General features: G+C 38.7%; 1 protein-coding gene across 1 annotated transcript in view; it reads left to right on the top strand.

The window, feature by feature from the left end:
• The first annotated feature begins 6,804 nt into the window (after positions 1-6,804).
• The window catches only part of TBC1D23 (TBC1 domain family member 23), a 249,771-nt gene continuing 228,816 nt past the window's right edge, over positions 6,805-27,759 (top strand). The window contains exons 1-2 of the mRNA XM_090381875.1: positions 6,805-7,080; positions 18,176-18,284. Coding sequence (XP_090238001.1) covers positions 7,052-7,080; positions 18,176-18,284 — 138 coding nt within the window. The 5' untranslated portion in view covers positions 6,805-7,051. The remainder of the gene's footprint in view (positions 7,081-18,175; positions 18,285-27,759) is intronic.

Here is a 27,759-nt window from a genome sequence, read left to right as displayed (position 1 = left end):
CACACTGCTCCAATTTGCATTAGCATTTAGCATTAGCATTAGCAGAGGCATATGATGCAAGAAAGCAAGCTTATTCAGCATCAGCCAAAAAAAAAAAAAAAAAAAAACCCACTCCCATTTCACCCCTCCGTTCGTTCGAAATACTTGTCCAGTTGAGCTTTAAATTTGTTTAGGCTATCAACTTCAACAACAAGTGATGGAAGTCGGTTCCACCAACAAACCACCCGCTGGCCAAAGGCAAATTTCCGCACATCTATCCGACATCCGTCCTTCCTCAATTTGAATTTATGCCCTCTGAGGTGATTATTCTGAGAAAGATGAAGGATCCCATTGGCATTGAGCATGCTCAAACCATTCAAAGCCTTATACACCTCTATCAGATCACCTCGCCGGTGCCTAGTCTCCAAACTCTGTAATTTGCAAAACTTAAGCCTTTCTTCGTAAGAGCAACCCTTTGTTCCATTTACTAATCTTGTTGCCCTTCTCTGTACCCGTTCCAGCAGCTCTACATCCTTCTTGAAATGAGGCCTCCAGACCTGTATACAGTACTCAAGATGTGGCCTTACCATTGCCTTATACAAGGGAATAATCACCTCCTTATCCCTGCTAGAAAAATTCCTGTATATCATTGACAAGACACCATGAGCTACTCTTGCAGCTCGTCTGCACTGCTCAGAGACCTTCATATCTGCCTGCACAATTACCCCCAGGTCCTTTTCATTCTCCACCACTGTCAGTGTAGTACCGCAGAGTTGATACGTTGCTCTGGGGTTACTGTTTCCCATATGCAGCACTTTACATTTGTCGATGTTAAACCTCATTTGCCACCTCTCAGCCCATCTGTTCAACCTTTCCAGATCCTTTTGCAGCAGCATAGCGTCAGTATTGTCCCTAACGACCCTGCCAACCTTTGTATCATCTGCAAACTTGGACATTAAACTTGATATCCCATCATCAATATCGTTCATAAACACCGAAAACAACAACGGACCCAACACTGAACCTTGAGGAACTCCACTAATAACATTAGTCCACGTTGAGCAGTGTCCATTGATTACCACTCTCTGTCTTCTGCCACTCAACCATCCCCTTATCCATAGCAGCAATTTGCCTCCAATGCCACACTGTTCCAATTTGTGCAGCAGTCTTCCATGTGCAACAGTATCAAAAGCCTTTCTAAGATCCAAATATATAATATCAAAGTTATTCCCTGCATCCAGTTCTTTTGTGACTACATCATAGTATCCAATCAAATTGGTCAGGCAAGACCTGCCCTTAACAAAACTGTGCTGCGTCTGAGCTATAACTGAATTCTTGAAGCAGTCTTTTGTGCAGCAGTCTTCCTTGTGCAACAGTATCAAAAGCCTTTCTAAGATCCAAGTATATAATATCAAAATTATTCTTTGCATCCAGTTCTTTTGTGACTGCATCATAGTATCCAATCAAATTGGTCAGGCAAGACTTTCCCTTAACAAAACCATGCTGTGTCCAAGCTATAACTGAAGTCATCTATTTGATCCTGCAGTGCTTCTTTAACCAGTGCCTCAATCAATTTTCCTGGAACAGAAGTTAAACTCACAGGTCTATAATTACTTGTGTCAGCCTTTGTCCTCATTTGTAGATTGGGGACACATTTGAACATCTTCAGTCTGTGGGTACCTCCCCTGAGTCCAAAGAAGATCTCTTAATTATAGCTAAGGGTTAGCTTACTTCCTTTGTGGCCTCCTTTAATATAACTGGATAGATCCCATCCACCAGGCCCCTTTTTTATGCTCATCCTCAACAATTTCTGCTCCACTGTCCTCTCAGTTATTACAAAATCATCTAGCTCACTGCCAGAGCTACTTTGCCACTTGCAATCCCCCCTTTCTGATAACTCCTCATGTGTGAATGTAGATGCAAAATACACGTTTAGTTTGTTAGCCACCTGAGCAGGATCCTCTACTGTTGAATCATCAATATCCAGTGGACCAATCTGATTCGTCCCTTTCCTTCTAGAGTTTACATAGATAAAGAACTATTTTCTATTTTTTTCTTTGCATCCTTTGCCAAGAATTTTTCATAATCTGCCTTTTCCTGCCTAACCTCCTTTGTGACTTGATTAGAGACAAGCTTATAACTATAACTGCTTCCATGTCACCCATTAATTTATATGTATCCCATGCATTTTTTTCTCTGCCATATGGCTCATTAGTTCATCTGACATCCATTTAGGCCGAAACCTTGAACAACATTTCTTAGTTGGTATGTAAAGCCTAGTAGCTTCCAAGACAAGTTCTTTGAATGCTTCCCATTTTGAATTTGCTGTTGGTAACATCATCAATTGGTCCCACTGTATAGAGTTTAAATAGTGTCTCAGACCATTGTAGTCGCCTTTACGAAAGCAAAAACCCTTCCCTTTACCCCGGGTTGTTGTTATCTCTTTGAATAAATCCCACTTCAGCAAACTGTGATCACTGCTACCCAGTGGTTCCTTTATCTGCAGATTGTTAATGCATGTTAATGCATATCACTACTGATAATCAGATCAAATGTATTACTCCTTCTAGTTGGACCCCGTGCATGCTGATATAGAAAACAATCATTCAATAAATCCACAAAAGCCTTGATAGCGTGTGAATGACCAACCCACAAATTCCAGTCAATATCTGGGAAATTAAAATCCCCCATTATACGACTCTCTGATTTATTGGCTAACTCTATTTCCTTGTACATTTTCTTATTATACTCATCAGAGTCATTAGGCTTATAACACCCTCCTACTCTCAATTTTAATCTCCCAATGCTTATGTTGCAATGTCAATGCAATGCAATGAAAAGGATCTGGGGGTATTTGTGCAGGCAGATATGAAGTTCTCTGAGCACTGCAGACAGGCTGCAAGAGTAGCTCATGGCGTCTTATCAATGATATACAGGAATTTTTCTAGCAGGGATAGGGAGGTGATTATTCCTTTGTATAAGGCAATGGTCAGGCCGCATCTTGAGTACTGTATACAGGTCTGGAGGCCTCATTTCAAGAAGGATGTAGCGCTGCTGGAACGAGTACAGAGAACGGCAACAAGGTTAGTGAGCCGAATAAAGTGTTGCTCTTACGAAGAAAGGCTTAAGTTTTGCAAATTACAGTGTCTGGAGACTAGGCACCAGCGAGGTGATCTGATAGAGGTGTATAAAGCCTTGAATGGTTTGAGCATGCTCAATGCTGATGGGATTCTTCCTCTCGGTCAGAAAAATCATCTGAGAGGGCATAAATTCAAATTGAGGAAAGACAGATGTAGGATAGACGCGCGGAAATTTGCCTTTAGCCAGCGGCTGGTTGGTTGGTGGAGCAGACTTCCATCCCTTGTAGTGGAGGTTGATAGCCTAAATAAATTTAAGGCTCAGCTGGACAGGTATTTTGAACGAACGGAGGGGTGAAGTGGAAGGTTTTTTTTTTTTTTTTTGGCTGATGCTGCATAAGCTTGCTTTCTTGCATCATATGCCTCTACTAATGCTAATGCTAACGTGACACCAAACTGACTCGCACTGCACCGTCCAGCGATGTCGGCTGGCTTCACTCCCTTGGATTTTTGTATTTCTTAACTAATAGCCTACCCCCTCCTGTCTATCCTTTCTGTACACATTGTACTCCCCAAATTCCAGTTCTACATTCCTTATATCTATGTGTCACCACGTTTCTGATATCCCAACAATATCTGCCTTTGATGTTTTGAGCAATATCTCAAATTCATCAAATTTATTTACTAAACTCCTAGCATTGGTGTACATGCAAGTATACATACATCTGTTCCTATTCTTAGCGACCCAAACACAACGCATGTGTTTACTTTTACCGCAACTACTCCCAGCAATCTTTGAAATATCCTGCATCTTGTTTTCCAGTCTGCTGCTCATTCCAATAGAGCTAGTGCAAGAATACTTTTCCTTCTGCCAGTGGTTACTGTTTATCTATTAGTCCTTGTAACCCCCCCAGTTTTCCAACCCTCCTAACACTGCCTCGATAGCATCAGCAAATATTCTTGCACCGTTTCTATTTAAGTGTATCCCATCCCTGTAGAAGCAGTCTTTCCTGTTCACAAGTACAGACCAGGCTGAAAAAATTCTACCCTTGAGCCTTGCACAACTTTCCAGGGACGAATTGATCGACAAAGCTCTCAACATATGCTCCCTCCTATCGTGTCTGGGCAGAATTGCAGACACTTTTAAATTCAACCCTAATTCACGGCTTTTTTTCAACAGTGATCTGTATATGTTAAATAATTCTGCCGGTCTCCTACTATTAATATCATTAGTGCCAACGTGGACAACTATATCACCTTTTGTGCCCTTAAAAGATGATATCTGCTCTATAATGTCATCAACCTTTGCCGCTGGCAGACATGTATAATGTACATTATACACCTCAATCAGATCTCCTCGCAGGTGTCGTGTCTCCAAAGACTGTAATCTGCAAAATCTAAGCCTTTCTTTGTAAGAGCAACCCTTTGTTCCATTCACTAATCTTGTTGGCCTTCTCTGCTCTCTATATCCTTCTTTTTTTGAAGGATATAGAGACGTTCCAACGTCTCTATATCCTTCTAAAAATATAGAGACGTCCCCAACGTCTCTATATCCTTCTTAAAATGAGGCATCCAGATCTGTATATAGTACTCAAGGTGTCGCCTGAACATTGCTTTTTAAAAGTAGATTAGCACTAGCATTAGAATTAGCATTAGTAAAGGCATATGATGCAAGAAAGCAAGCTAATGAAAGCATCAGTCAGAAAAAAAAAAAAAAATTCCACCTCACTCCTCCGTTCGTTTGAAGTATTTGTCCAGCTGAGCCTTAAATTTATTTAGACTATCAACTTCCACAACCAGGGTGGAAGTCTGTTCCACCAACCAACTACCCACTGGCTAAAGGCAAATTTCCGCACATCTATCCTACCTCTGTCTTTCCTCAGTTTGAATTTATGCCCTCTCAGGTGATTATTCTGAGCAAGAGGCAGAATCCCATCAGCATTGAGCATGCTCAAACCATTCAAGCCTTTATATATACCTCTATCAGGTCACCTCTCCGGTGACTAGTCTCCAGAGACTGTAATTTGCTAAATTTAAGCCTTTATTCCTAAGAGCAACTCTTTGTTCCCTTCACTAACCTTGTTACCCTTCTCTGTACTGTTTCCAGCAGATCTACATCCTTCTTGAAATGAGGCCTCCATACCTTTATACAATACTCAAGGTGTGGCCTGACCATTGCCTTATACAAGGGAATAATCACCTCCTTATCCCTGATAGAAAATCCCTGTATATCATTGATAAGACACCATGAGCTACTCTTGCAGGCCGTCTGCACTGCTCAGAGAACTTCATATCTTCCTGCTCAATTTCCTCAGGTATTTTCAATCTCTACCACTGTCAGTGTAATACCACAGAGTTGATACGTTGCTCTGGGGATTGCTGCCTCACAAAAAGTAGTACTTTTCATTTGTCAATGTTAAACTTCATTTGCCACCTCTCAGACCATCTGCTCAACCTTTCCATATCCTGTTGCAGCAGCATAGCGTCTGTAGTGTCCTTAACAACCCTGTCATCTTTTGTATTGTCTGCAATCTTGGACATTAAGTTTGATATACCATCTTCAATATTATTTTTAAATACCGAAAACAATAATTTATCCAACACTGAACCCTGAGGGACTCCACTAATAAATTAGTCCACAATGAGCAGTATCCATTGATAATCACCTTCTTATCACTGTGTGAAAAATTCTTGTATATCATTGACAAGACACCATGATCTACTCTTGCAGGCCGTCTGCACTACTCAGAAAATTTCATATCTGTCTGCGCAATTACACCCAGGTCCTTTTGATTTTCTACCACTGTCAGTTTAGTACACCGAGTTGATAAGTTTCTCTGGGGTTACTTCTTCCCATATGTAATACTTTACATTTGTCAATGTTAAACTTCATGTGACACCTCTCAGCCCATCTTCTCAACTTTTTTAGTTCCTGTTGCAGCAGCGTACTGTCATTAGTGTTATTAACAATCTTGCCAACCTTCGTATCGTCTGCAAACTTGGACATTAAGGCTAATATACCACCATGAATATCATTTATAAATACAGAAATTAATAATGGACCTAACACTGAACCCTGAGGGACTTCACTAGTGACATTAGTCCACGAAGAGCAGTGTCCATTGATTACCATGCTCTGTGTTCTCCCACTCAACCATCCCTTTATCCATAGCAGCGATTTGCCTCCATTGCCACACTGTTCCAATTTGTGCAGAAGTCTTCCATGTGCAATTATTAAAAGCCTTTCTAATATCCAAATATATGATATCAAAGTTATTCCCTGCACCCAGTTTCTTTGTGACCACATCATCGTATCCAATAAAACTAGTCAGACAATACTTCCCCTTAAGAAACCCATGCTGTGTCAAAGCTATAACTGCTGTCTTGTCTAGATGATCCTGTAGTGCTTCTTTTCCCAGTGCCTTCATTAATTTCCCTGGAATAGAAGTTAAACTAACAGGTCTAGAATTACCTTTGTCGCGCAATGCTGATACGCAGTATATGACTTATTACTACTACACTTTGTAAGTAGTAGTATTAATACTGATATTCGTTTTTGTATGGAGAAAATACTCGGCATTGCAAAGAATATGTATTATTTGTAAAATATGTTGCTGTCATTTGTAGCATAATTTATTTATTATTATTCTTATTTTTTTTTTTTAATTGAGTGTAACTATCAGTTTAATTTGAATGCTGCAGTCAACTCTATGTATTTTCTAGTTGTAGAGAGTTGGTGATAACGCTCGGTGCGCATTTGGTTTAGCCAAATTTTTATTTTTCTGGTTATTGATGTTTATTTCGAGAAAATTAAGAAACGAATTATCAATGATAGCTCATACATAAGCAGTATGAAAGGAATGCACAATTTTAAATGTCATTAAACAGCATAGACACAAAAATAGTGTGACAGCCACTGATACAGAATATTAGTGACAATTTTTAATATGTTAGTGCTAAAGTGCAAGTAGAGTACCTCACGCCATTTAGCAATTATGGCGGACGGAGAAGATGATACCAGCTGGTGAGACGGCTCTGGCTTTTATCGCTATTAATTTTTAATGACAGCTCTGATTTTATTTATAGAAGGGATGTTCAAGTAATATCTTAAGCAATAAAATTCGGTTGTCAATAAAAATAGTTTTATTCTTTAGTATCTAAGTGATTATTTTTTTACTGGAATCTGATTTAAATTTGTTTATACTGAGTTTCAGTTTTGCATGAATTTTTGAAGTTAATTTCAGCAGTATAAATTAGTTTTAACGAGATCCACAGAATGCCTTGCTGAAGCTGTAGAATTTACGTTTATAAGGACATGTGCCGACTTGATTTCTATGAGCCTATTTAAAGATTAATATGAAATGGGTGGAACCTAGATTCATTTTTAGCTGTTAATGGTAATGCTCCAGTTTACGGTACACCCCCCCCCCCCTTCCTGGCTGTTTCCCACGACCGTTTTTTGCTTGAAACCCTCCCGAAGTCGCGCATAAAAAACTTAAACTTTTTTCACTAATTAAAAATTAAAGTCAATTAAAAACCTGACCTTTCATTTAATTGTATTATTTAACATATTCTTTGGTCCTAACTTGAAAATCAGTGAACTTCATTTTATTATTATCAGTTTCAAGTTACTCACATAGGTAAATATCATCAGAAATTTGGCATAAACAGAGACAACTTAGGTTGAATAGGTTGGTAAAGAGTTTTGTTAATTAATCAAAACATCTAATATGGATGACCTGTTTGCTTGGCTAAATCTCTGAGCCCTTATTTCCAGCTTTCTGGCTAGATTTTATAAACTCAGTTACACAACAACTCTTGGCACCTCCATGTGCAGGAGCAGCAGTGTGTAGCACACGCTTCTTGATTAGACCATGGTTCGAGCCCGTGACCACCAAATACGGAGGATAGGGAAAGGTCAAGGAATGACCACCGCATATCCCCGGAGCAATATGGTCTTAGTTGCTAATGCTCCTAAAAACCAAACAACAACACAACTCCCTACCTTCCTTTCCAACTCTTTTTTTCAGATGGGCTGAGAGGTGGCAAATGAAGTTTAACATTGACAAATGTAAAGTACTACACATGGGAAACAGCAACCCCAGAGCAACGTATCAACTCTGTGGTACTACACTGACAGTGGTAGAGAATGAAAGGGACTTGGGGGTGGTTGTGCAGGCAGATATGAAGTTCTCTGAGCAGTGCAGACGGGCTGCAAGAGTAGCTCATGGAGTATTGCCAATGATATACAGGAATTTTTCCAGCAGGGATAAGGAGGTGATTATTCCATTGTATAAGGCAATGGTCAGGCCACACCTAGAGTACTGTATACAGGTCTGGAGGCCTCATTTCAAGAAGGATGTAGAGCTGCTGGAACGAGTACAGAGAAGGGCAACAAGATTAGTGAATGGAACAAAGGGGTGCTCTTACGAAGAAAGGCTTAAGTTTTGCAAATTACAGTGTCTGGAGACTAGGCACCAGCGAGGTGATCTGATAGAGGTGTATAAAGCCTTGAATGGTTTAAGCATGCTCAATGCTGATGGGATTCTTCCTCTAGCTCAGAAAAATCACCTGAGAGGGCATAAATTCAAATTGAGGAAAGACAGATGTAGGATAGACGTGCAGAAATTTGCCTTTAGCCAGCGGGTGGTTGGTTGGTGGAACAGACTTCCATCCCCTGTGGTGGAGGTTGATAGCCTAAATAAGTTTAAGGCTCAGCTGGACAGGTATTTTGAACGAACAGAGGGGTGAAGTGGAAGTGGGGTTTTTTTTTTTTTTGGCTGATGCTGCATAAGCTTGCTTTCTTGCATCAAATGCCTCTACTAATGCTAACTCAATTAGATAATTTGTAATTTTTGGAGTATATAATTCCCTTTCACATTGAACTGAGCAGATTAAGGGTTGAAGAAAAAATCTCATGATGTTGAAAAATTTAATGTGTGTTCAGAAGTGTATTAAAATGAACTATTCTTATATTACAGAAATGTTCATATACTGCTAACAATGTGACCATAGTCCATAGTGATATAACTTTTACTGCATTATATATTAGTTACTTTCTATGTTAAACAAATGTAGTTATTGGCATTCACAGCATGGATTTGTTAAGGGAGCAGTATTGTGTGATTAGTCTCATTGGATACTATGACACAATAACAAAGGAACTGGATGCAAAAAAATTATTTAAACATCATATACTTAGATTTCAGAAAAGGATTTTACACAGTTCCACATAATAGATTGATGCACAAGTTAGAGCAGCGTTTAGCATTAGGGACAAATTAAAAAGGATAGTTCAGTGTTAGAAAAACAGAGTTCTTAAAAAGATAGTTAAATTTGTTATCTATTATAATTTCACCACTGATCATTGCCACCTAGTGGTTTCTTAATCTGCAGATTCTTAATGCATGAAGAATCACTACTGATAATCAGAGCAAGAGTGTTATTCCCTCTAGTTGCCTCCCGAACATGCTGCCGTAGTAAACAATTGTCCAAAAAAAAAAAAACCCCTAAAAGCCTTGCTAGTGTGTGATTAAAATCCACCATTATAAGACAATCTGACAATTAGCATTAGTAGAGGCACATGACGGAAGAAAGCAAGCTTATGCAGCATCAGCCAAAAAAAAACCAACTTTCCCATTTCACCCCTCCGTTCGTTCCAAATACCCGTCCAGCTCAGCCTTAAATAGAAAGGGTGCAAGAATATTTGCTGATGCTATTGAGGCAGTGTTACTTGTGTCGGAAAACTGCTAGCTTTGGGGGGGGGGGTTGAATACACAGAGTAAAAGTTAAATAGTGGCTGAAGGCAGAGGCAAAAGTGATTCTTGCACTGCTTCGATTAGAATGAACAGCAGCCTGGATAGCAAGGTAATGGAGATTTCCAGGACTGTTGGAGTCATAGTGGAATAAGTAAATATAAAATATATGGCCTGTATTAGGGTAACCAAGAGTAGGAACAGGTGCATGTATACCAATGCAAGGAGCCGACCGGGCTAGCCAGGTGGATAAAGTGCCTGCCTGGCAACCCAAAGGTCGCGGGTTCGAATCCCGCCGCCTCGGGCTTGGATCAAAGTACTGCAAAAACTTTGGGAGGTGCACTATGGCCACAGAAGCCGATGCGCCAACAACTACCAAAAAAAAAAAAAAAAAAAAAAAACCAATGCAAGAAATATAGTTAATAAATTTGATCAGCTTGAAGTGCTTGTCAAGACATCAAAGGCAGATATTGTTTTGATATCAGAGACATGGTGTCAGTAAGATATAAACATATCTTATTAATTAATTCTGTACAGATATAAATATCTGTACAGAATTGGAATTTGAGGAGTACAATACAATGTGTACACGAAGGATAGATGGGACAGGAAGGAAGGAGGGGTTATGCTGTTAGTTAAGAAACAAATAAAATCTAAGGAAATCATCAGTTGGTCCCACTGCATAGAATTTATATACTGTCTCAGTCCATCGTAGCCGCTTTTACGAAAGCAATAACCCTTCCCTTTACCCCTAATGGTAGTTACCTCTTTGAGTAAATCCCACTTCAGCACACTGTGATCACTGCCACCTAGTGGTTTGTTTATCTGCAGATTCTTAATGCATGAAGAATCACTGCTGATAATCAAATCAAGAGTATTCCTCCCTCTAGTTGCCTCCCGAACATGCTGATGTAGAAAACAATCATCCAATAAATCCACAAAAGCCTTGCTAGTGTGTGAGTGACCAGCCCCCAAATTCCAGTCAATATCTGGGAAATTAAAATCTCCCATTATAAGACTCTCTGATTTACTGGTCCACTCTATTTTTCTGTATTTCTTATTATACTCATCAGAGTCATTAGGCCTATAGCACACTCCTACTCTCAATTTTGATCTCCCAATGCTTATGTCACACCAAACGGACTCGACACTGCACTGTCCAGCGATGTCGACTGGCTTCACTTCCTTGGATTTTATGTATTTCTTAACTAATAGCATAACTCCTCCTCCCTTACTATCCTGTCTATCCTTTCTGTAGACATTGTACTCCCCAAATTCCAGTCCTGCATTCCTTATATCTGTGTGACACCCCATCTCTGAAATCCCAACAGTATCTGCCTTTGATGTTTTGAGCAATATCTCAAATTCATCAAATTTATTTACTAAACTCCTAGCATTGGTGTACATGCAAGTATACATGCATCTGTTCCTATTCTTAGTGACCCAAACACAACGCATGTGTTTACTTTTACCGCAACTACTCCCAGCAGTCTCTGAAATATCCTGCATCTTGTTTTCGAGGCTGCTGCTCATTCCAATAGATGCAGTGCAAGAATCACTTTCACCTCTGCCAGTGGCTACTGTTAATCTTTTAGTCCTTGTATCCCCCCAATCTAGCAGTTTTCCACCCCACCTAACACTGCCTCGATAGCATCAGCAAACATTCTTGCACGCTTTCTATTTAAGTGTATCCCATCCCTGTAGAAGCAGTCTCTCCTGTTAACAAGTAGAGACCAGGCTGAAAAAAATTCTACCCCGTGAGCCTTACACAATCTTTCCAGGGCCGAATTGATTGACAGGACTCTCATCATATACTCCCTTCTATCTTGTTTGGGCAGAATTGCAGACACTTTCAAATTCAACCCTAATTCACAGCTTTTTTTCAACAGTGACCTGTACTTGTTACTTAATTCCGCCGGTCTCCTACTCTCAATATCATTAGTGCCAACGTGTACAACTATATCACCTTTTGTGCCCTTGAAAAATGATATCTGCTCTACAACGTCATCAACCTTTGCCCCTGGCAGACATACCCTGGTCCTGTTCCACCTATCCTTTTTACAAAGCATGTTTCCCGTTTCCCTGGCAATAGAGTCACCAACAACTACTAGTTCCTTTGGGACCAGCGCATTCTGCCTTGGGGGCTGCCGCTGTGTTGCTTGATGACCAAGTGCAAGCTCTGGCATTGGTGGGGACAGCTGAGAGCTTGATGGGCCCCTCACTTTTAATCCTTCGAGGGGCATCCACCCTCGAAGGGTTTGTCACTCGCACACTAGCAAGACACTACAAACCTGTTCAAGAGGCATCTGATTATCAGCAGTGATTATTCAAGCATTAAGAATTTGCAGATAAAACAATCACTGAGAGACAGTGATCACAATGTACTGATTTAAATAATGGAATTACTTAAAGATGTAACTACCATCAAGGCTAAAGGGAAGGGTTTTTGCTTTCGTAAAGGTGACTACGGAGGTCTCAGACAGTTTTTAAATTCTGTACAGTGGGATCAACTGATGATGTTACCAACGTTTAATTCTAAATGGGAAGCCTTCAGAGACTTAATTTTGGAGGCTACTAGGCTTTTCATTCCAACCAAGAAATACTGTTCAAGGTTTCGGCCTAAATGGATGTCATATCAACAAATTAGACATGACATAGGAAAAAAAAAGGCAGGAATATCACCCCAGGGGCTCACATCTGGTGAGTATGGGCTTAGCACACCCAGGGTCCTAAGCTAACAAACTGAATGAATATTTTGCCTCTACATTCACACACGAGGAGTTATTCTAGGAGGGGAATGCCAAAGGTGTATTAAGCTCTGGCAGTAAGATAGATAATCTTGTAATAACTGAGAGTAAAGTGGAGGAGAAATTGTTGAAGATAAACATAAGAAAAGCACCTGGGGGTGCATGGCATCTATCCATTTCTATTAGAGGCAGCAAAGGAAGTAAGCAAACCCTAAGTCATAATTATGAGCATTTCCTTGGACTCTGGGGAGGTCTTCATGGACTGGATGTCTGCAAATGTATGACAAATTCACAAAGAGGGTTTAAAAAGTGATACAAGTAACTATAGACCTCTTAGTTTAACTAGTGTTCCACAGAAAATAATGGAATCACTTGTTAAAGAAGCATTGCAGGATCATCTAGACAAGATTGCAGTAATAGTTGACACAGCATGGGTTTGTTTAAGAGAGGTCTTGTCTGACCAATTTGATTTGGATACAATGATGTGTCACAAAGGAACTGAATGCCAAAAATAATTTTGATATTATATACTTGGATTTCAAGAAAGGTTTTGATTCTGTTGCAACTGAAAGACTACTTTACAAATTGGAGAGGTATGGCATTAAGGGCAAGTTGCTACAATAGATAAATGGATGGTTGAATGGTAGATGACACAGAATGATAATCAATGGACACTTCTCTACGCGGACTAATATTATTAGTGGAGTCACCTGGGGTTCGGTGTTGGGCCCATTGTTGTTTTGTATATTTATCAATGATATTGATGAAGACATATCAGTTTTAATATCCAAGTTTGCAGATGATACAAAGGCTGGCAGGGTTGTTAACGACAGTAATGAGAGTATGCTACTCCAACTGGATCTATATAAGTTGGGAAAATGGGCTGAGAAGTGGCAACTGAAGTTTAACTTTGAGAAATGCAAAGTAGTGCATATGGGTAGCAATAATCGAAGAGAAAAGTACCAACTGTGTGGTACTACACTCAGGGAAGTGGAAAGTTAAAAAGACCTGGAGATAATTGTGCAGTCAAATATGAAGTTTGCCGAGCAGTGCAGATGGGCTTTCATGGCAGGTCATGGAGTCTTTTCAATGATATATAGGAATTTTGATAGCAGGGAAAGGGAAGTGATTAAAGGCAATGGTCAGGCCACGCCTAGAGTACTGTGTACCGTTCTGGTGGCCTAATTTTAGGAAGGATGTAGAGTTGCTAGAACGAGTACAAAGAAGGGCAACAAGATTGGTGAGGGGAACAAAGTGGTGCTCTTACCAAGAAAGGCTTATGTTCTGCAAATTGCTTTGCCTGGAGAGTAGGCACCTGCGAGGCGATCTGATTGAGGTATATAAGGCCTTGAATAGGTTGAGCAAGTTGAATGCTGATGGGATTCTTCCTATTGCTCAGACTAAGAACCTGAGGGGGCACAGTTTCAAATTGAGGAAAGGTAGTTGTAGAATAGATGCTTGGAAATTTGCCTTTAACCAGTGGGTAGTTGATTGGTGGAACAGACTTTCATCTTTTGTTGTGGAAGCTGATCGCCTAAAGAAATTTAAGTCTGAGCTGGACGAGTATTTGGAACGAATGGAGGGGTGAAATGGGAAGGGTTTTTTTTTTTGGCTGATGTTGCACAAACTTGCTTTCTTGCATCGTATGCCTCTACTAATGCTAATCAGAATGGCATATTTTTCGCTATCCAAAAGTATACCACTTGCCTACATGAGAATTATCACAGATGATAACAGAAATTCTGGTAGAGTTTGTGGCCATAAACAGTAAATCAGCTAATCCATATATTTGCATTCCAGGAAGTGTAACTAAAGTATTCTACATTATCAAAAAAGGCCAGATCATTATTCTAATAGGTAGTGTGCATTATGGCAGTAAAAGTGATGATTCAGTTGTGGTGGATATAAATCATCATATTTTACAATACTGTGGAAGGAGGTGTTGTACTAACATCAGTGTTGAATCCAGGGTAGTGGTGATAGGGGTTTCACCCCTGGTGAATACCGCCCCCCCCCCAGAGAAAAATAGTAATTTTTATTTTAATGTTTGTTCGAAGACCTCGGATGCACAAATTTTAGGTAAAATTTTTTGTTTAATTTTAATTGATATTTTCTTCTTACTGCCCTCTTTAGGGGCTATACACAATGTCGCAGTTATAAAACACGAATTTAATAACTTTATGTCAAATAAACATAACACAAAAATCAATTGAACTAAAGCAGTGTTTCCCAAAGTGTGGTTCGTGATGAAAATAAATCACTAAAATTCAAAAGACACGAAATTAAAATTTCCCCTTGTATAAGGCAATGGTCAGGCCAAACCTTGAGTACTGTACACAGGTCTGGAGCCCTCATTTTAAGAAAGGTGTAGAGCTGTTGGAATGAGTACGGAGAAGGGCAACAAGATTAGTGAATGGAACAAAGGGTTGCTCTTACGAAGAAAGGCTTAAGTTTTGCAAATTAGTGTCTGGAGACTAGGCACCTGCAAGGTGATCTGATTGAGGTGTATAAAGCCTTGAATGGTTTGAGCATGCTCAATGCTGATGGGATTCTTCCTCTTGTTCAGAATAATCGTCTGAGAGGGCATAAATTCAAATTGAGGAAAGACGGTCGTAGGATTGATGCGTGGGAGTTTGCCTTTAGCCATCGGGTGGTTGATTGTTGGAACAAACTTCCATCTGTCGTAGAAGTTGCCAGCTTAAATAGATTCAAGGCAAAACTTTACAAACATTTGGGCCGAGTGGATGGGTGAAATAAGGGTTTTTTTTTTTTTTTTTTTGGCCGATGCTATATAAGCTTGCTTTCTTTCATCATGCGCCTTTGCTAATGCTAAAATAATTAAATAGGCAATATTTCTGGCTGCAAAATTGAACTAAAAGCCACTATTTCAAGTGTTGGCATTTTTGTTTTATGTTTTTCAGGTTCCTTTTATTTTCACACAAACCATCTCTTGATAGTGTTTCACCCTAATGGCTTACTTGCAACTATTATTTTTTTTGTATATTGCAAACAAGACGACTGAATAGGTTTGCCTGAATGAAAATGGGCCTGTAGTACTGGATTCCATGATTTAAAATAATAATAATACAGCATATCCAGTAGAGACAATAACTAGATTTTTAATAAGTAAGTTAAGACTAATTTGTAGCTTTCAGGGTAAAAGAACCCCTTCTTCAGCAAGTGAATGACTGTGATGGTAGTGCCGGGATTGTCCTGTCTTTGGCTAGAATCGTTAAATATATACCAAGCTGTCCAAAAGCCTTAAATCGCTGCATATTTGAATCAGCAGTTTTGAAACTCGACAAATGCTGGCAGCAATCGCACATATGTGCACCAACAATGAACACCGATCTAGTGAATGAATGTGTGCACAATCTCGTGACTATGTGCGCATCTGAGCACATGCACAACTCATTTAGTATTTATTTTTTTCTATCTCTAATGTCTGTATTTTGTTAGTATTCTGTATGCATATATTCACTTGCTGAAGAATGGGTGCGTTTACCTGAAAGCTACGAATTAGTCTTAATTTACTTAGGTATTAAAAATCTGGTTATTGTCTCTACTGGATGTGCTGTATTATTATCTTAGGTTTGCCTGAATTGGTTCCTCAGTGATGGGTGCTACTTGTAATTAGTGTCCCGTGGATTTCAGGCTAAACAATGTCTAGGCAGAGAGAGGAGTCTACTGCAGCCACTGTTTCAATCATAGGCAGTTTCCCTTTATGGTTTTCAGGTTCCCTTTATTCGTTTTTTTCATAGCAAGAGTTTACTTATGGCTAATTCTTTGTTTGTATATACTAATACTTCGTGTCCACTCCGAAGTTGACATCCCCCCCCCCCCCATTGCAAACACTGGATTCAACACTGACTGACTGACATAGTTGGATGAGTGTGTACTTTTTGTATCAAGTAATATATACTGGAACACTGTATACTGGTCCATGGTGATTTTTGTTCATTCCCTAATGAAATTAGAAGGCATCAGTTTGCTCATAGCATAAAGAGCCTAAAGCTCTTTAGAGCCTTTAGCCTCTCATAGACTCTTTAGTTCCCTAGAAAGCACTGTAACAGGTGAAAATGCCATTATGAACTCCAAGCCGGCTGACAGAGACAATATATCAGCAAGCATTTTAGTTTTACATTTTTATGTGTAGTCATCATTAGAAGAATTTTCTGTTTCAGGAAATAATTTTCAAGCATGTGGCATTGGAGGCAAATTGCTGCTATGGATAAAGGGATGGTTGAGGGGGAGAAGACAGAGAGTGGTAATCAATGGACACTGCTCATTGTGGACTAATGTTATTAGTAGAGTCCCTCAGGTTTAATACAGAAAACAATAGTGGAGTCCCATTATTGTTTTCTGCATTTATAAATGATGTTGATGATGGTATATCAAGCTTAATGTCCAAGGTTGCAGACGACACAAAGGTTGGCAGGGTTGTTAAGGACACTATTGACGCTATGCTGCTGCAACAGGATCTGGAAAGGTTGAGCAGATGGGCTGAGAGGTGGCAAATGAAGTTTAACATCGACAAATGTGAAGTACTACATATGGGAAACAGCAACCCCAGAGCAACGTGTCAACTCTGTGGTACTACACCGACAGTGGTAGAGAATGAAAAGGACCTGGGGGTAATTGTGCAGGCAGATATGAAGTTCTCTGAGCAGTGCAGACGGGCTGCAAGAGTAGCTCATGGTGTCTTGTCAATGATATACAGGAATTTTTCTAGCAGGGATAAGGAGGTGATTATTCCCTTGTATAAGGCAATGGTCAGGCCACACCTTGAGTACTGTATACAGGTCTGGAGGCCTCATTTCAAGAAGAATGTAGAGCTGCTGGAACGAGTACAGAGAAGGGCAACGAGATTAGTAAATGGAACAAAGGGATGCTCTTACAAAGAAAGGTTAAGTTTTACAAATTACAGTGTCTGGAGACTAGGCACCGGCGAGGTGATCTGATAGAGGTGTATAAAGCCTTGAATGGTTTGAGCATGCTCAATGCTGATGGGATTCTTCCTCTTGCTCAGAATAATCACCTGAGAGGGTATAAATTCAGATTGAGGAAAGACAGATGTAGGATAGATGTGCGGAAATTTGCCTTTAGCCAGCGGGTAGTTGATTGGTAGAACAGACTTCCATCCCTTGTTGTGGAAGTTGATAGCCTAAATAAATTTAAGGTGCAGCTGGACAGGTATTTCTAACGAACGGAGGGGTGAAATGGAAGTTTTTTTTTTTTGGATGATGCTGCATAAGCTTCCTTTATTGCATCATATGCCTCTGCTAATGCTAATGAGCAGCAACAGAAACAACGTGGTAGGTTTGAGTCTGCTGTTTAGCATTCATTATTTGGCAAGGTGACCACTGCCGAATAATGAATGTCAAACAGCAATTTCAAAATATTTTGTGAATTTTTACTGAATAGCATTGTATATTAGGCATTAAACAGTATTGTATATTAGGCATTTAATGTGCTCTAAAATATTATTTTGAGAAGTCGCTTTTAGCAATTCTTTTCCCATCAATACTTGACTGCAAATAACTGCAAATGAAGTAAATAAATATTCATATATATATATATATATATATATATATATTTTTTTTTTTTTAATTTTTAGGGTTTTGGATCTAGAAAGTGCCCTGTTTTCTGACTGTGATTTGAATACAATCCGCAGAATATGCAATGGAAAGCCTATTCCTAAAGCATTAAGAGCTGGTGTCTGGAAGGTATTATCTAGTATTTATAATTTTATAATGATTGGATGTTAATTCCTGAGTGGTTATTTCTGGTGCTTGAAATGCCCAGTGATTTTTAAACTTTTCTGCCAAACATTGCGGCATTCAGTGAAGCAGTGATTTTAAGTGCATTTCAGAGATGGTATGAATGGTAGTCAGGCAAGAGTAAATTGTTTTAGAAGCAGCAGGATTTTATAGAGCAGGGGTTAAATAATGCTTGGAGTGTTAAAATGCCTCTAACTACACTTGTCATTAGCCATAATTGCATTAGTTATTTACATGCTGCAATAGTAATATGTATGAATTAAGTTCTTCTAGCCTTTAACATAAGTAAATGGAAGTTTACTTATTTTATTTCACAGAGTTGTTGCAATCCCAAATATAAATGGTTCTCATTAAGATTTTTTTTTTTTATCAGTAACTTTATAAATGCCTCTTAAATAAAATATTAGTGTTAAGATGGCAGTTACTGTTTTAAAGGTGTTTAAAATTTTAAAAACTTAGTAATTTTTCAGAGCAAATTTAGCATCTTATAACACCAAAATCAGTGGAACTTTTTTTTTCATCTTTCGTTAAATACATACATACATACATTCCATAGTTCTACAACAAGATTTTGCTCTAACACATTTGATAAATTGTGGCATCCTTGCACAACACAGTTCTTATATAACATGGTTAGAGAATTGTGGCAAACCTCGCATAACACTGAATTTTTGAGCTTTTGTGTGGGAAACCACTGCCTTTATGTTTCTATTCTATTCTTTTTTGTGAATCCCCACTGTTGACTTGCTAGTTGTTAAGTAAAAACCTTGTGCTTGTTTGAGACAAAAAAGTTTGACTTCAAATCGTGCAGTTCTCGAGTTTTAAGGTTTTTGTAAGGTTATTTTGGTTTTTATTTGATTGTTTATAAATTTTTCCAGGTATATATTACTAAACTTTGTTCTTAATAACCATATTGGAATAATGTTTTTGTTGTGAATTAAATTCTAGCTCTAAATTATGCCTAAGGAAAGTAAAAAAGCACTGCTCAAAAGAAACTTTATTTCTCTAGAATCAAAGATACAATTTTTGGATCATCTTAAAAAAGAGGAAAAATTATCATATGTTGCAAAAAGTTTAAATTTAACTGAAGGAACAATCCGGACCATAAAGAAAAATGAACAGAAAATTAGAACTGCTGTTGCTGCAGGATCTTTCATTTTTGTAAATATGATAGCTCGTCCCCGAGAGCCAATAATTGAGATAATGGAAAAAAGCACTCAGGCTTTGGTGGAAATGGCATCAGAGGTAAACCAGATCAATTCAGACCAAAATTCTGAAGTTCTAAATTTTATGCTAAAAAAGCATATGAGAAGGCATAAACTTAACCGAGCAATTAGAATCTTATTTTTTGAATGCAGATCCTTCGACTGAAAGGAGAACAAAGTTCAAAGAGAGCTTCAAAAATGCATAGTCCCATACCATGAAATATACAAAGATCAATCAAGCAAAAGCAAACAAACCTAGTTACTGATTTTTTAAAAAGAGTAGAAGATACACAAAATCTGTATGTTCAGAAGGTAAAGATATTCTGCAAAAGAGAAAACGTTCTCGTTTTATTATGCTTAGCAGTGATGAAGAGGAAGAAAATTGAATTAACGTACATTATCTGACATATATTAAGTTCATAAGATGTTTGTTCAGCTATTACTATTTTTAATAAAAATTAAGTTTCTGATAGTTATAAAATAATGGTGTATTTTTGTTAGCTTTTGGAACATAATCCCCTTTTTTGTACTGGTTATTAGTACAAGGTTTCGCACCAAGATTTTATAGGAACCTAACTTCCCTGTTATATGAGGGTTATATGTATTCAACGTTATGCACAAATGGCTTATCAAGAAAAAAATATAGAGCAATGTGTACTTTTTAGAAATACAACCCACCCTTGACCATCTGCACTTAGATTAATATGATATGATGGATTTAATTATGTACATGGGATTTTTTTTTTTAAATTTGTCTCTTTATGTATTAGAACTAATGAGACTTGTACATAGAAGAAAAATGCATGACACGAATATAAATTATCAGGAGACACAAAAACCTATAGTAGATACGAAGGAGGTTAGAAAAGTGAAAGCAGATTACTAGAAATCTTTGGCAAAGAAAAACAGGGAAGACTTCTTTACTTATGTAAACTTTAGGTGGTTAGATGACTTTCATCAACCGGTGAAATACCACCACTTTGCTTATTGGAGGCTTGAAGTGGTGAAACCCATGTTTAGTCTCTAGAGCAAAGTTTCCGGCATCCCCCTCACCCCCCCCATACTTCTCCTTCAATCCATGCACGGTACTATGTACTATAGGTTTTGATACCTTTCGTGTTTGGGGTTTTCATAAAAAAAAAAAAAAAAAAAAAAGAAGGAAGAGGATGAATCAGATTGGTCCACTTGATGTTGTTGGTTCAACTGTTGATCCTGCTCAGATAGCTGACAAACTGAATGAGCATTTTGCATCTACATTCACACATGAGAAATTCTGTATGGAAGTGGAGGCCAGAAGCGTATTAAACTCTAACAGGGAGCTAATTGATGTTATAATAAAAAAGAGCAAAGCAGAGGAGAAATTGCTGAAGTTAAACCTAAGGGAGGCACCTGGGATAGATGGAATCTATAAGTTATATTAAAGGAGACAGCAAAGGAAGTAAGCAGGCCTTTAGCCATGATTATGAGGGCATCCTTGGAATCAGGGGAGGTCCCAAATGTATCTGCAATTCACAAAGGAGGATCAGAGTATGACAAGAGGAATTACAGATCCATTAGTTTAACTTATTTTTCCCAGAAAATAATGGAGTCACTAGTTAAAGAAATAAATTCAAGGAAGAACTGGACCAACCTTTTGAGCAAATGGATGAGTTAAATGGTAAGTTTATTATTATTTTTTTTGACATATGCTGTATAAACTTGCTTTATGGCATCATATACATCTACTAATGCTAATGTGTGTTTATCATGTTTAATTTTGTTGCTTTCACTTTACCACCATCATCATTGTTATTATTTATTTTTTTTTGACGTTACTAAATAGTATTAGTAGTGGGAAATGATGTGAGAAAGCAAGCTTATATAGCATCAGCAAAAAAAAAAAAAAACTTTCCATTTCACTTATCCATCCAGCAACTACTTGGTCACTGCATCATAGTATCCTATCAGATTGGTTAGACCAGACTGCTCCTTAACAAACCTGTGCTGTGCTTGAACTATAACTGCAGTCTTGTCTAGATGATCCTGCAATTCTTTTTTAACCAGTGATTCAATTATTTTCCTTGTAATAGGTCTGTAATTATGTCACCTTTCGATTCTCCTTTATGAATTAGGGATACATTCGCACATCTCCAGTCCATAGGAACCTTGTGGGAATCCAAGATGCTGTCATAATTATGGTTAACTGTTTGCTTGCCTCCTTTGCTGCTTCCCTTAATATGATTGGATAGATTTCCTCCTCCACAGTTGCCTTTTTTTTATGTTCAACTTCAACGCTTTCTCTTTCACTTTACTTTCAGTTATCACAAAGTCATTCAGCTCCCTGTTAGAGTTTGATAAGCTTCTGGAATCCACTCTCCTAAAGAATTCATCATGTGTGAATATAGATGTAAAATACCTATTCAGTTTGTCAGCATCCTGAGCAGGATCATAACAGTTGAATCATTGATATCAAATGGGCCAATGCAATTCATTGGCGCCTCTGTAGCCAGGTGGGCAGGAGCAGCAATGCGTAACACATGCTTCTTGATCAGACTGGGGTTCGAGCCCGTGACCACCAAATACAGAGGATGCAGAAAGGTCAGGAAATGACCATCGCACATATCCCCGGAGCAATATGGCCTTAGTTGCTAATGCTCCTAAAAACCAAATAACAACAAAAACAATGCAATTCATTGCCTTCTTTGTAGTATTTACACGAGAAAGAAGTCTTGTTTTTCTTTGCATTCTTTTTCCAAAGATTTCTCCTAATCTGCCTCATCTTGTATAACCTCCTTTGTGACTTGATTACAGAGTATTTTAAATCTACTACAGGCTTCTGAATCACCTGATAATATATATCTATCCTGTGCATTTTTGTTCTCTTCCATGAATCTCATTAGTTCATCTGACATGATTTAGGTTAATTAATTTGTTAGCTGGTATGAAAAGCCTAGTAGCTTCTGTAATTATTTCCTTGAATACTTCTTATTTAGAATTTGTTGATGGTAACATCAGTTGGTTCCACTGTATAGAATTTAAAAACTGCCTGAGCTCACTGTAATCATCTTTACAAAAGCAAAAACCCTTTCCTTTACTCTCAGTGGTAGTTATATCTTTACATAAATCACACATCAGTACATCAGCTCCACCTAGTAGGGCTTATCTACAGATTCTCAATGCATGAAGAATCACTGCTGATAATTAGATCAAGAGTATTGCTCTCTCTTGTTGTCTCTCTAACATGTTGCTGTAGTAAACACTCATCCAATAAATTCACAAAATCTTGGTAGTGTGTGAGTGATCAGCCTACAAGTTCCAGTCAATATCTGGAAAGTTAAAATCCCCATTATAAGACATTCTGATTTATTTCTTTATAAAGTTTTTCATTGTATTCACCAGAGCCATGAGGCCTGTAATGCACTTCTAGGCTTATATTTTCATTCCCAGTGCTTATGTCACACCAAACTGACTCAACTTTGCACTGGCCACCCATGTCAACTGGATTTACCGTCTTAGATTTCATGTGGTTGTTAAGAGCATAACCCTTCCCTCATTCCTAGCCCATCTGTCCTTTATGTACATGTTTTACTTCCCATTTTCAAATTCTGCATCACTTATATCTGAGTTACATCTCTGATATCACCACGATGTCTACATTTCTTGACTTTACCAGCAGTTTAAATTCATCAAATTTATTTACTATGCTCCTAGAATTCGTGTATGTGCATGTATACTTTGCACATACATGAATTTTTTTTTTTATGAAAACCCCAAACATGAAAGGTATCAAAACCTATAGTACTTAGTACCGTGCATGGGTTAGCATTAGCATTAGTAGAGGCATATGATGCAAGAAAGCAAGCTTATGCGGCATCAGCCAAAAAAAAAAAAAAAAAAAAAACCATTTCCACTTCACCCCTCCATTCGTCCGAAATACCTGTCCAGCTGAGCCTTAAATTTATTTAGGCTATCAACGTCCATAACAAGGGAAGGAAGTCTGTTCCACCAGCCAATTACCCGCTGGCTAAAGCAAATTTCTGCACATCTATCCTACATCTGTCTTTCCTCAATTTGAATTTATGCCCTCTCAGGTGATTATTCTGAGCATGAGGAAGAATCCCATCAGCATTGAGCATGCTCAAACCATTCAAGGATTTATACACCTCAATCAGATGACCTCGCCGGTGCCTAGTCTCCAGACACTGTAAATTTGCAAAACTTAAACCTTTCTTCGTAAGAGCAACCCTTTGTTCCATTCACTAATCTTGTTGCCCGTCTCTGTACTCGTTCCAGCAGCTCTACATCCTTCTTGAAATGAGGCCTCCAGACCTGTACACAGTACTCAAGGTGTGGCCTGACCATTGCCTTATACAAGGGAATAACCACCTCTTTATCCCTGCTAGAAAAATTCCTGTATATCATTGACAATACACCATGAGCTACTCTTGCAGCCTGTCTGCACTGTCAGAAAACTTCATATCTGGCTGCACAATTACTCCCAGGTCCTTCTCACTCTCTACCACTGCCAGTGTAGTACCACAGGTTGAAGGAGAAGTATGGGGGGAGGGGGAGGGGGATGCCGGAAACTTTGCTCTAGAGACTAAACATGGGTTTCACAACTTCAAGCCTCCAATAAGCAAAGTGGTGGTATTTCACTGGTTGATGAAAGTTATCTACCACCTACAAACTTAACACAGCCCATGTATTTGCCTTTCATAGATGACTGACAGCAGTCCTTGAAATCCCTGATACCTTTTCTTCCAGGCTGCTGCTGCTGCTCATTCCAGTAGAAGCAGTGTAAGAATCACTTTCACTTCTATCTGTGGCTATTGTTATTCCGATCCCGAGTGCCAACCGATTTTTTTCTGAGAGGTATATGGTGTGCTCTTTCTAAGCAACAAAGTTTAATTTCCTTTCTACTGCCTTTTTCTCTTTTGTTTACCTCAAGTGGTTCTGTGCTTCAAGTGTTAAAGTAAGAACCCAGAAAGTGAAACTATCATTCTTTATTCAGTGTATACAGTAATACCCCAACTTACGCGAACTCCGAGTTCGCGTAAGTCGGGGTATTACTGTATTGCAGTTTTGCAAAATGAAAAAATCAAGAACGCGGTTCTTGATTTTTTCGTTTTGCAACACTGCTGTCCACTAACTTCAAGGTCGTTTTTCGTATGCTATTGGTATACGGTGCGACGGCGGAGAGTGAGTGCGAAAGATGAACAAAATTCAACTTTGCTGCCACATGAGCTGCACACATATACAAGAATTTGCATTCCAACTGTCATATTTATGTCTGTGCGTTTGAATTCATGCTCAACTTTTGTCGAAAATTACATCGTTTTCACGAAGAAAAAAACTTTCCAGGCTTGAAGGTTTCCAAAGACCGATTGACAGTGATGGTTGGCGGGAATGTAGCTGATGACAGCAAGTTAAAACCTCTCTTAATTTATCGCTCTGAAAACCCAAGCGTTTTAAAAAATATATCTAAAATTAGCTTACCAGTGATTTGGAAGTCAAATCATAAAGCTTGGGTGACAGCTTCCGTTTTTGAGGACTGGTTTGGTCACCACTTCATACCCGAAGTCAAACGTTATTGCAAGTCTAAACAGATTCCATTTAAAGTGATGCTTCTTATTGGCAATGCACCCGGTCACCCTCCTGCCACCCTAATTAATTTCGACCCACGTGTGAAAGTTGTATTTTTGCCTCCAAACACAACCAGCTTGCTTCAACCGATGGACCAGGGAGTCATCAAAACATTCAAGGCCTACTACACGAGGCGTTAGTTTGCACGTCTGAATGAAGCTGTGAGACAAAATAGTGAGATATCTGTTAAAGACTTTTGGAAACAATTTAATGTTTTAGATGCCTTGAGAATCATTGAAGAATCTTGTGATGAAATTCACAAAAAAACATTGAGTGGTATCTGGAAGAAACTTTATCCATTTTTTTTCAAAAACGAGACGAAAACAACGCCAGAAACTGATCATGTCACTCATGTGATAGAAGAAGTTGTTAATCTTGCCAGGCAATTAGATTTGGAAGTCAATGGTGATGATGTCAACGAGCTGTTGGATTCATGTAGTCAGAAGCTGACAATGAATGAGCTCATAGAGATGCGTGAGCAAAACATCACTGAAGTATCTGACACTTCAGACCCAGTTCCACCAGAAAAGCACATGACAATTGCAAGCTTGACAGAAGGTCTCAGCTCAATTGAAAAGGGCTTAAAAATTTTAGAAAACATACTCCAACAAAGAACGCATTATAGCTACAAAGCAAGGAATAAAAAAATTATTAGCTTGCTACGAAGAAATTCTGCGTGAAAAAAAGGTGCTGTGTCGTTAGACGAATTTGTTAGATTTTATGAAGCCATCGACATCGAAATAATTTTGTATTAATATATGTAAAGAATTGCAATTTTATTAAATATTTTTCTTCTAAACTAGTGTTTTTGTTAGTCCTTGGTCCCAATTACACAAAATTTATATGTATTTATATGCAAAGTTGTACCCCGACTTACGCGAATTCAACTTAAGCGATTTTCGTTGGACCTACCTATCGTGTAACTTCGGGGTATTACTGTATGTATATATATTAACAAACTAACAAACTCTACTACAACTGCTTGGTCTCTGGTGGCACTGCTCCTGCCTCCATGTGATGGGGGCCGGTAACCCGGGAGAAGAAAGTCCCTCTCCCAAGGCTAAAAGGAGCAAACATGGAATTTCATAATTTCCCTCCAGTTGAGCCTCAACACTAGTGTTCAAAAGTAAATTAAACTGACCATGATGCAGCACAGTCAAAAAGACTGTGGACTGACAACGAGCAACAGGAAATCCCATCTATCCTTATCTTCCACTCCTTTTTATGTAAACCCCAAACACAAGAGGTATTAGAACCTGAACTTACTCATGTACTTAGTACTGTGCTTGGGTTGGAGATTGAGAAGATGAAAGAAGGTATTTGTTGACATTGGACTTGAACTTCTGTAGACTGTAATTTTCAGGAAATACATATGAAGGAAGGTTGTTCCAGAAAACGGCAGTTGAATGAATAAACGAGGAAGATGAAACATTGGTTTTGTGAGTTTGAAGTTGGACAGTAAATGGATGTTGGCTGGTGGCGGCACGTGTTCGGACTGTTTTGAAAGAGAGAGAGCGGGAATTATAGAAGCCAATTCAGAAGAACAGTGCCCATGGAAATATCTGTAGAAGAGGCATGCAGCAGAAACAGTATGTCTATGAGACAGTGAGTGGAGAGACTTTATTAGAGATGAATCATTAAGTAACCTAACTGCCCTCTTCTGAACGGAATCAAGAAGCCTGAGAGAGGTTTTGGGGGCACCACCCCAGATGTGGGAACAATATTCCATGGTAGGGCGGTTTTGCGATTTATACAGAGTGAACAGCTGTTTGGAAGAAAAGTAACACCGAGAGCGAAAGAGAAAACCAAGTTTTTTAGATGCAGAGGAAGCAATATTTGTAATGTGCTTGTGCCAAGAGAGATTAGAAGCCAGGTTAGTAATCCCCAAATGAGATAAGTAATCCCCAAAAGAAATATATCATTTTGCCTAGAAATCGGAGTGTCACCAAAGATAAGCATAGGAGCAGAAGAATCCTTTTTGCGAGATATAAGACAAGACTGAGTTTTAGGATTGAAATCAACTAAGTTGTCTTTGCCCCACTGGAGAATTATCTGGAGATCGGCATTTAAGGAATTGGTAGAAGATATTCGAGAAGTTGAAGCTGATTGAACAGGGCAAGGTTTCTCAAAATGGAAAGTGGAATGCAATTTGCTATCATCGACAAAACTATGGATAGAATTTCCAGTCAATGGAAGAAGGTCATTAATATACAAGAAGGAAAAGAGTGGGGAAAAAACTGAACCTTGGGGGACACTGGCATTAGTGGAGAAGTTAGAAGACAGAGAGCCATCTACCATCACCCTCAGTGAGCGATCAGAGAGAAAACCAGATAACCAATTACAAAAAACAGTTGGCAAACCATAAGATGGAAGCTTGTTTAGAAGACCTTTATGCCAAACACGATCAAAAGCCTTTGAGATGACAAGAGCAACTGCTTGGGTTTCTCACGAACTTTTCCATTGAATTATTCCATAAATGGGTAACATTAGCCACAATATAACCAGTGGATCGACACTGATAAAATCCATACTGGCGATCGTTGATCAGATTGAAGGTTTCTAGGTTGTTTAAGAGTTGACGATTAATTGATTTC

Source organism: Mastigoproctus giganteus, chromosome 9 (genome assembly GCF_048544385.1).
Source record: "Mastigoproctus giganteus isolate SK-2022 chromosome 9, ASM4854438v1, whole genome shotgun sequence".
In the NCBI taxonomy this organism is placed as follows: Eukaryota; Metazoa; Arthropoda; class Arachnida; order Uropygi; family Thelyphonidae; genus Mastigoproctus; species Mastigoproctus giganteus.
Note: the sequence above shows the minus strand (reverse complement) of the source record. Positions and strands in the feature narration are given on the sequence as shown.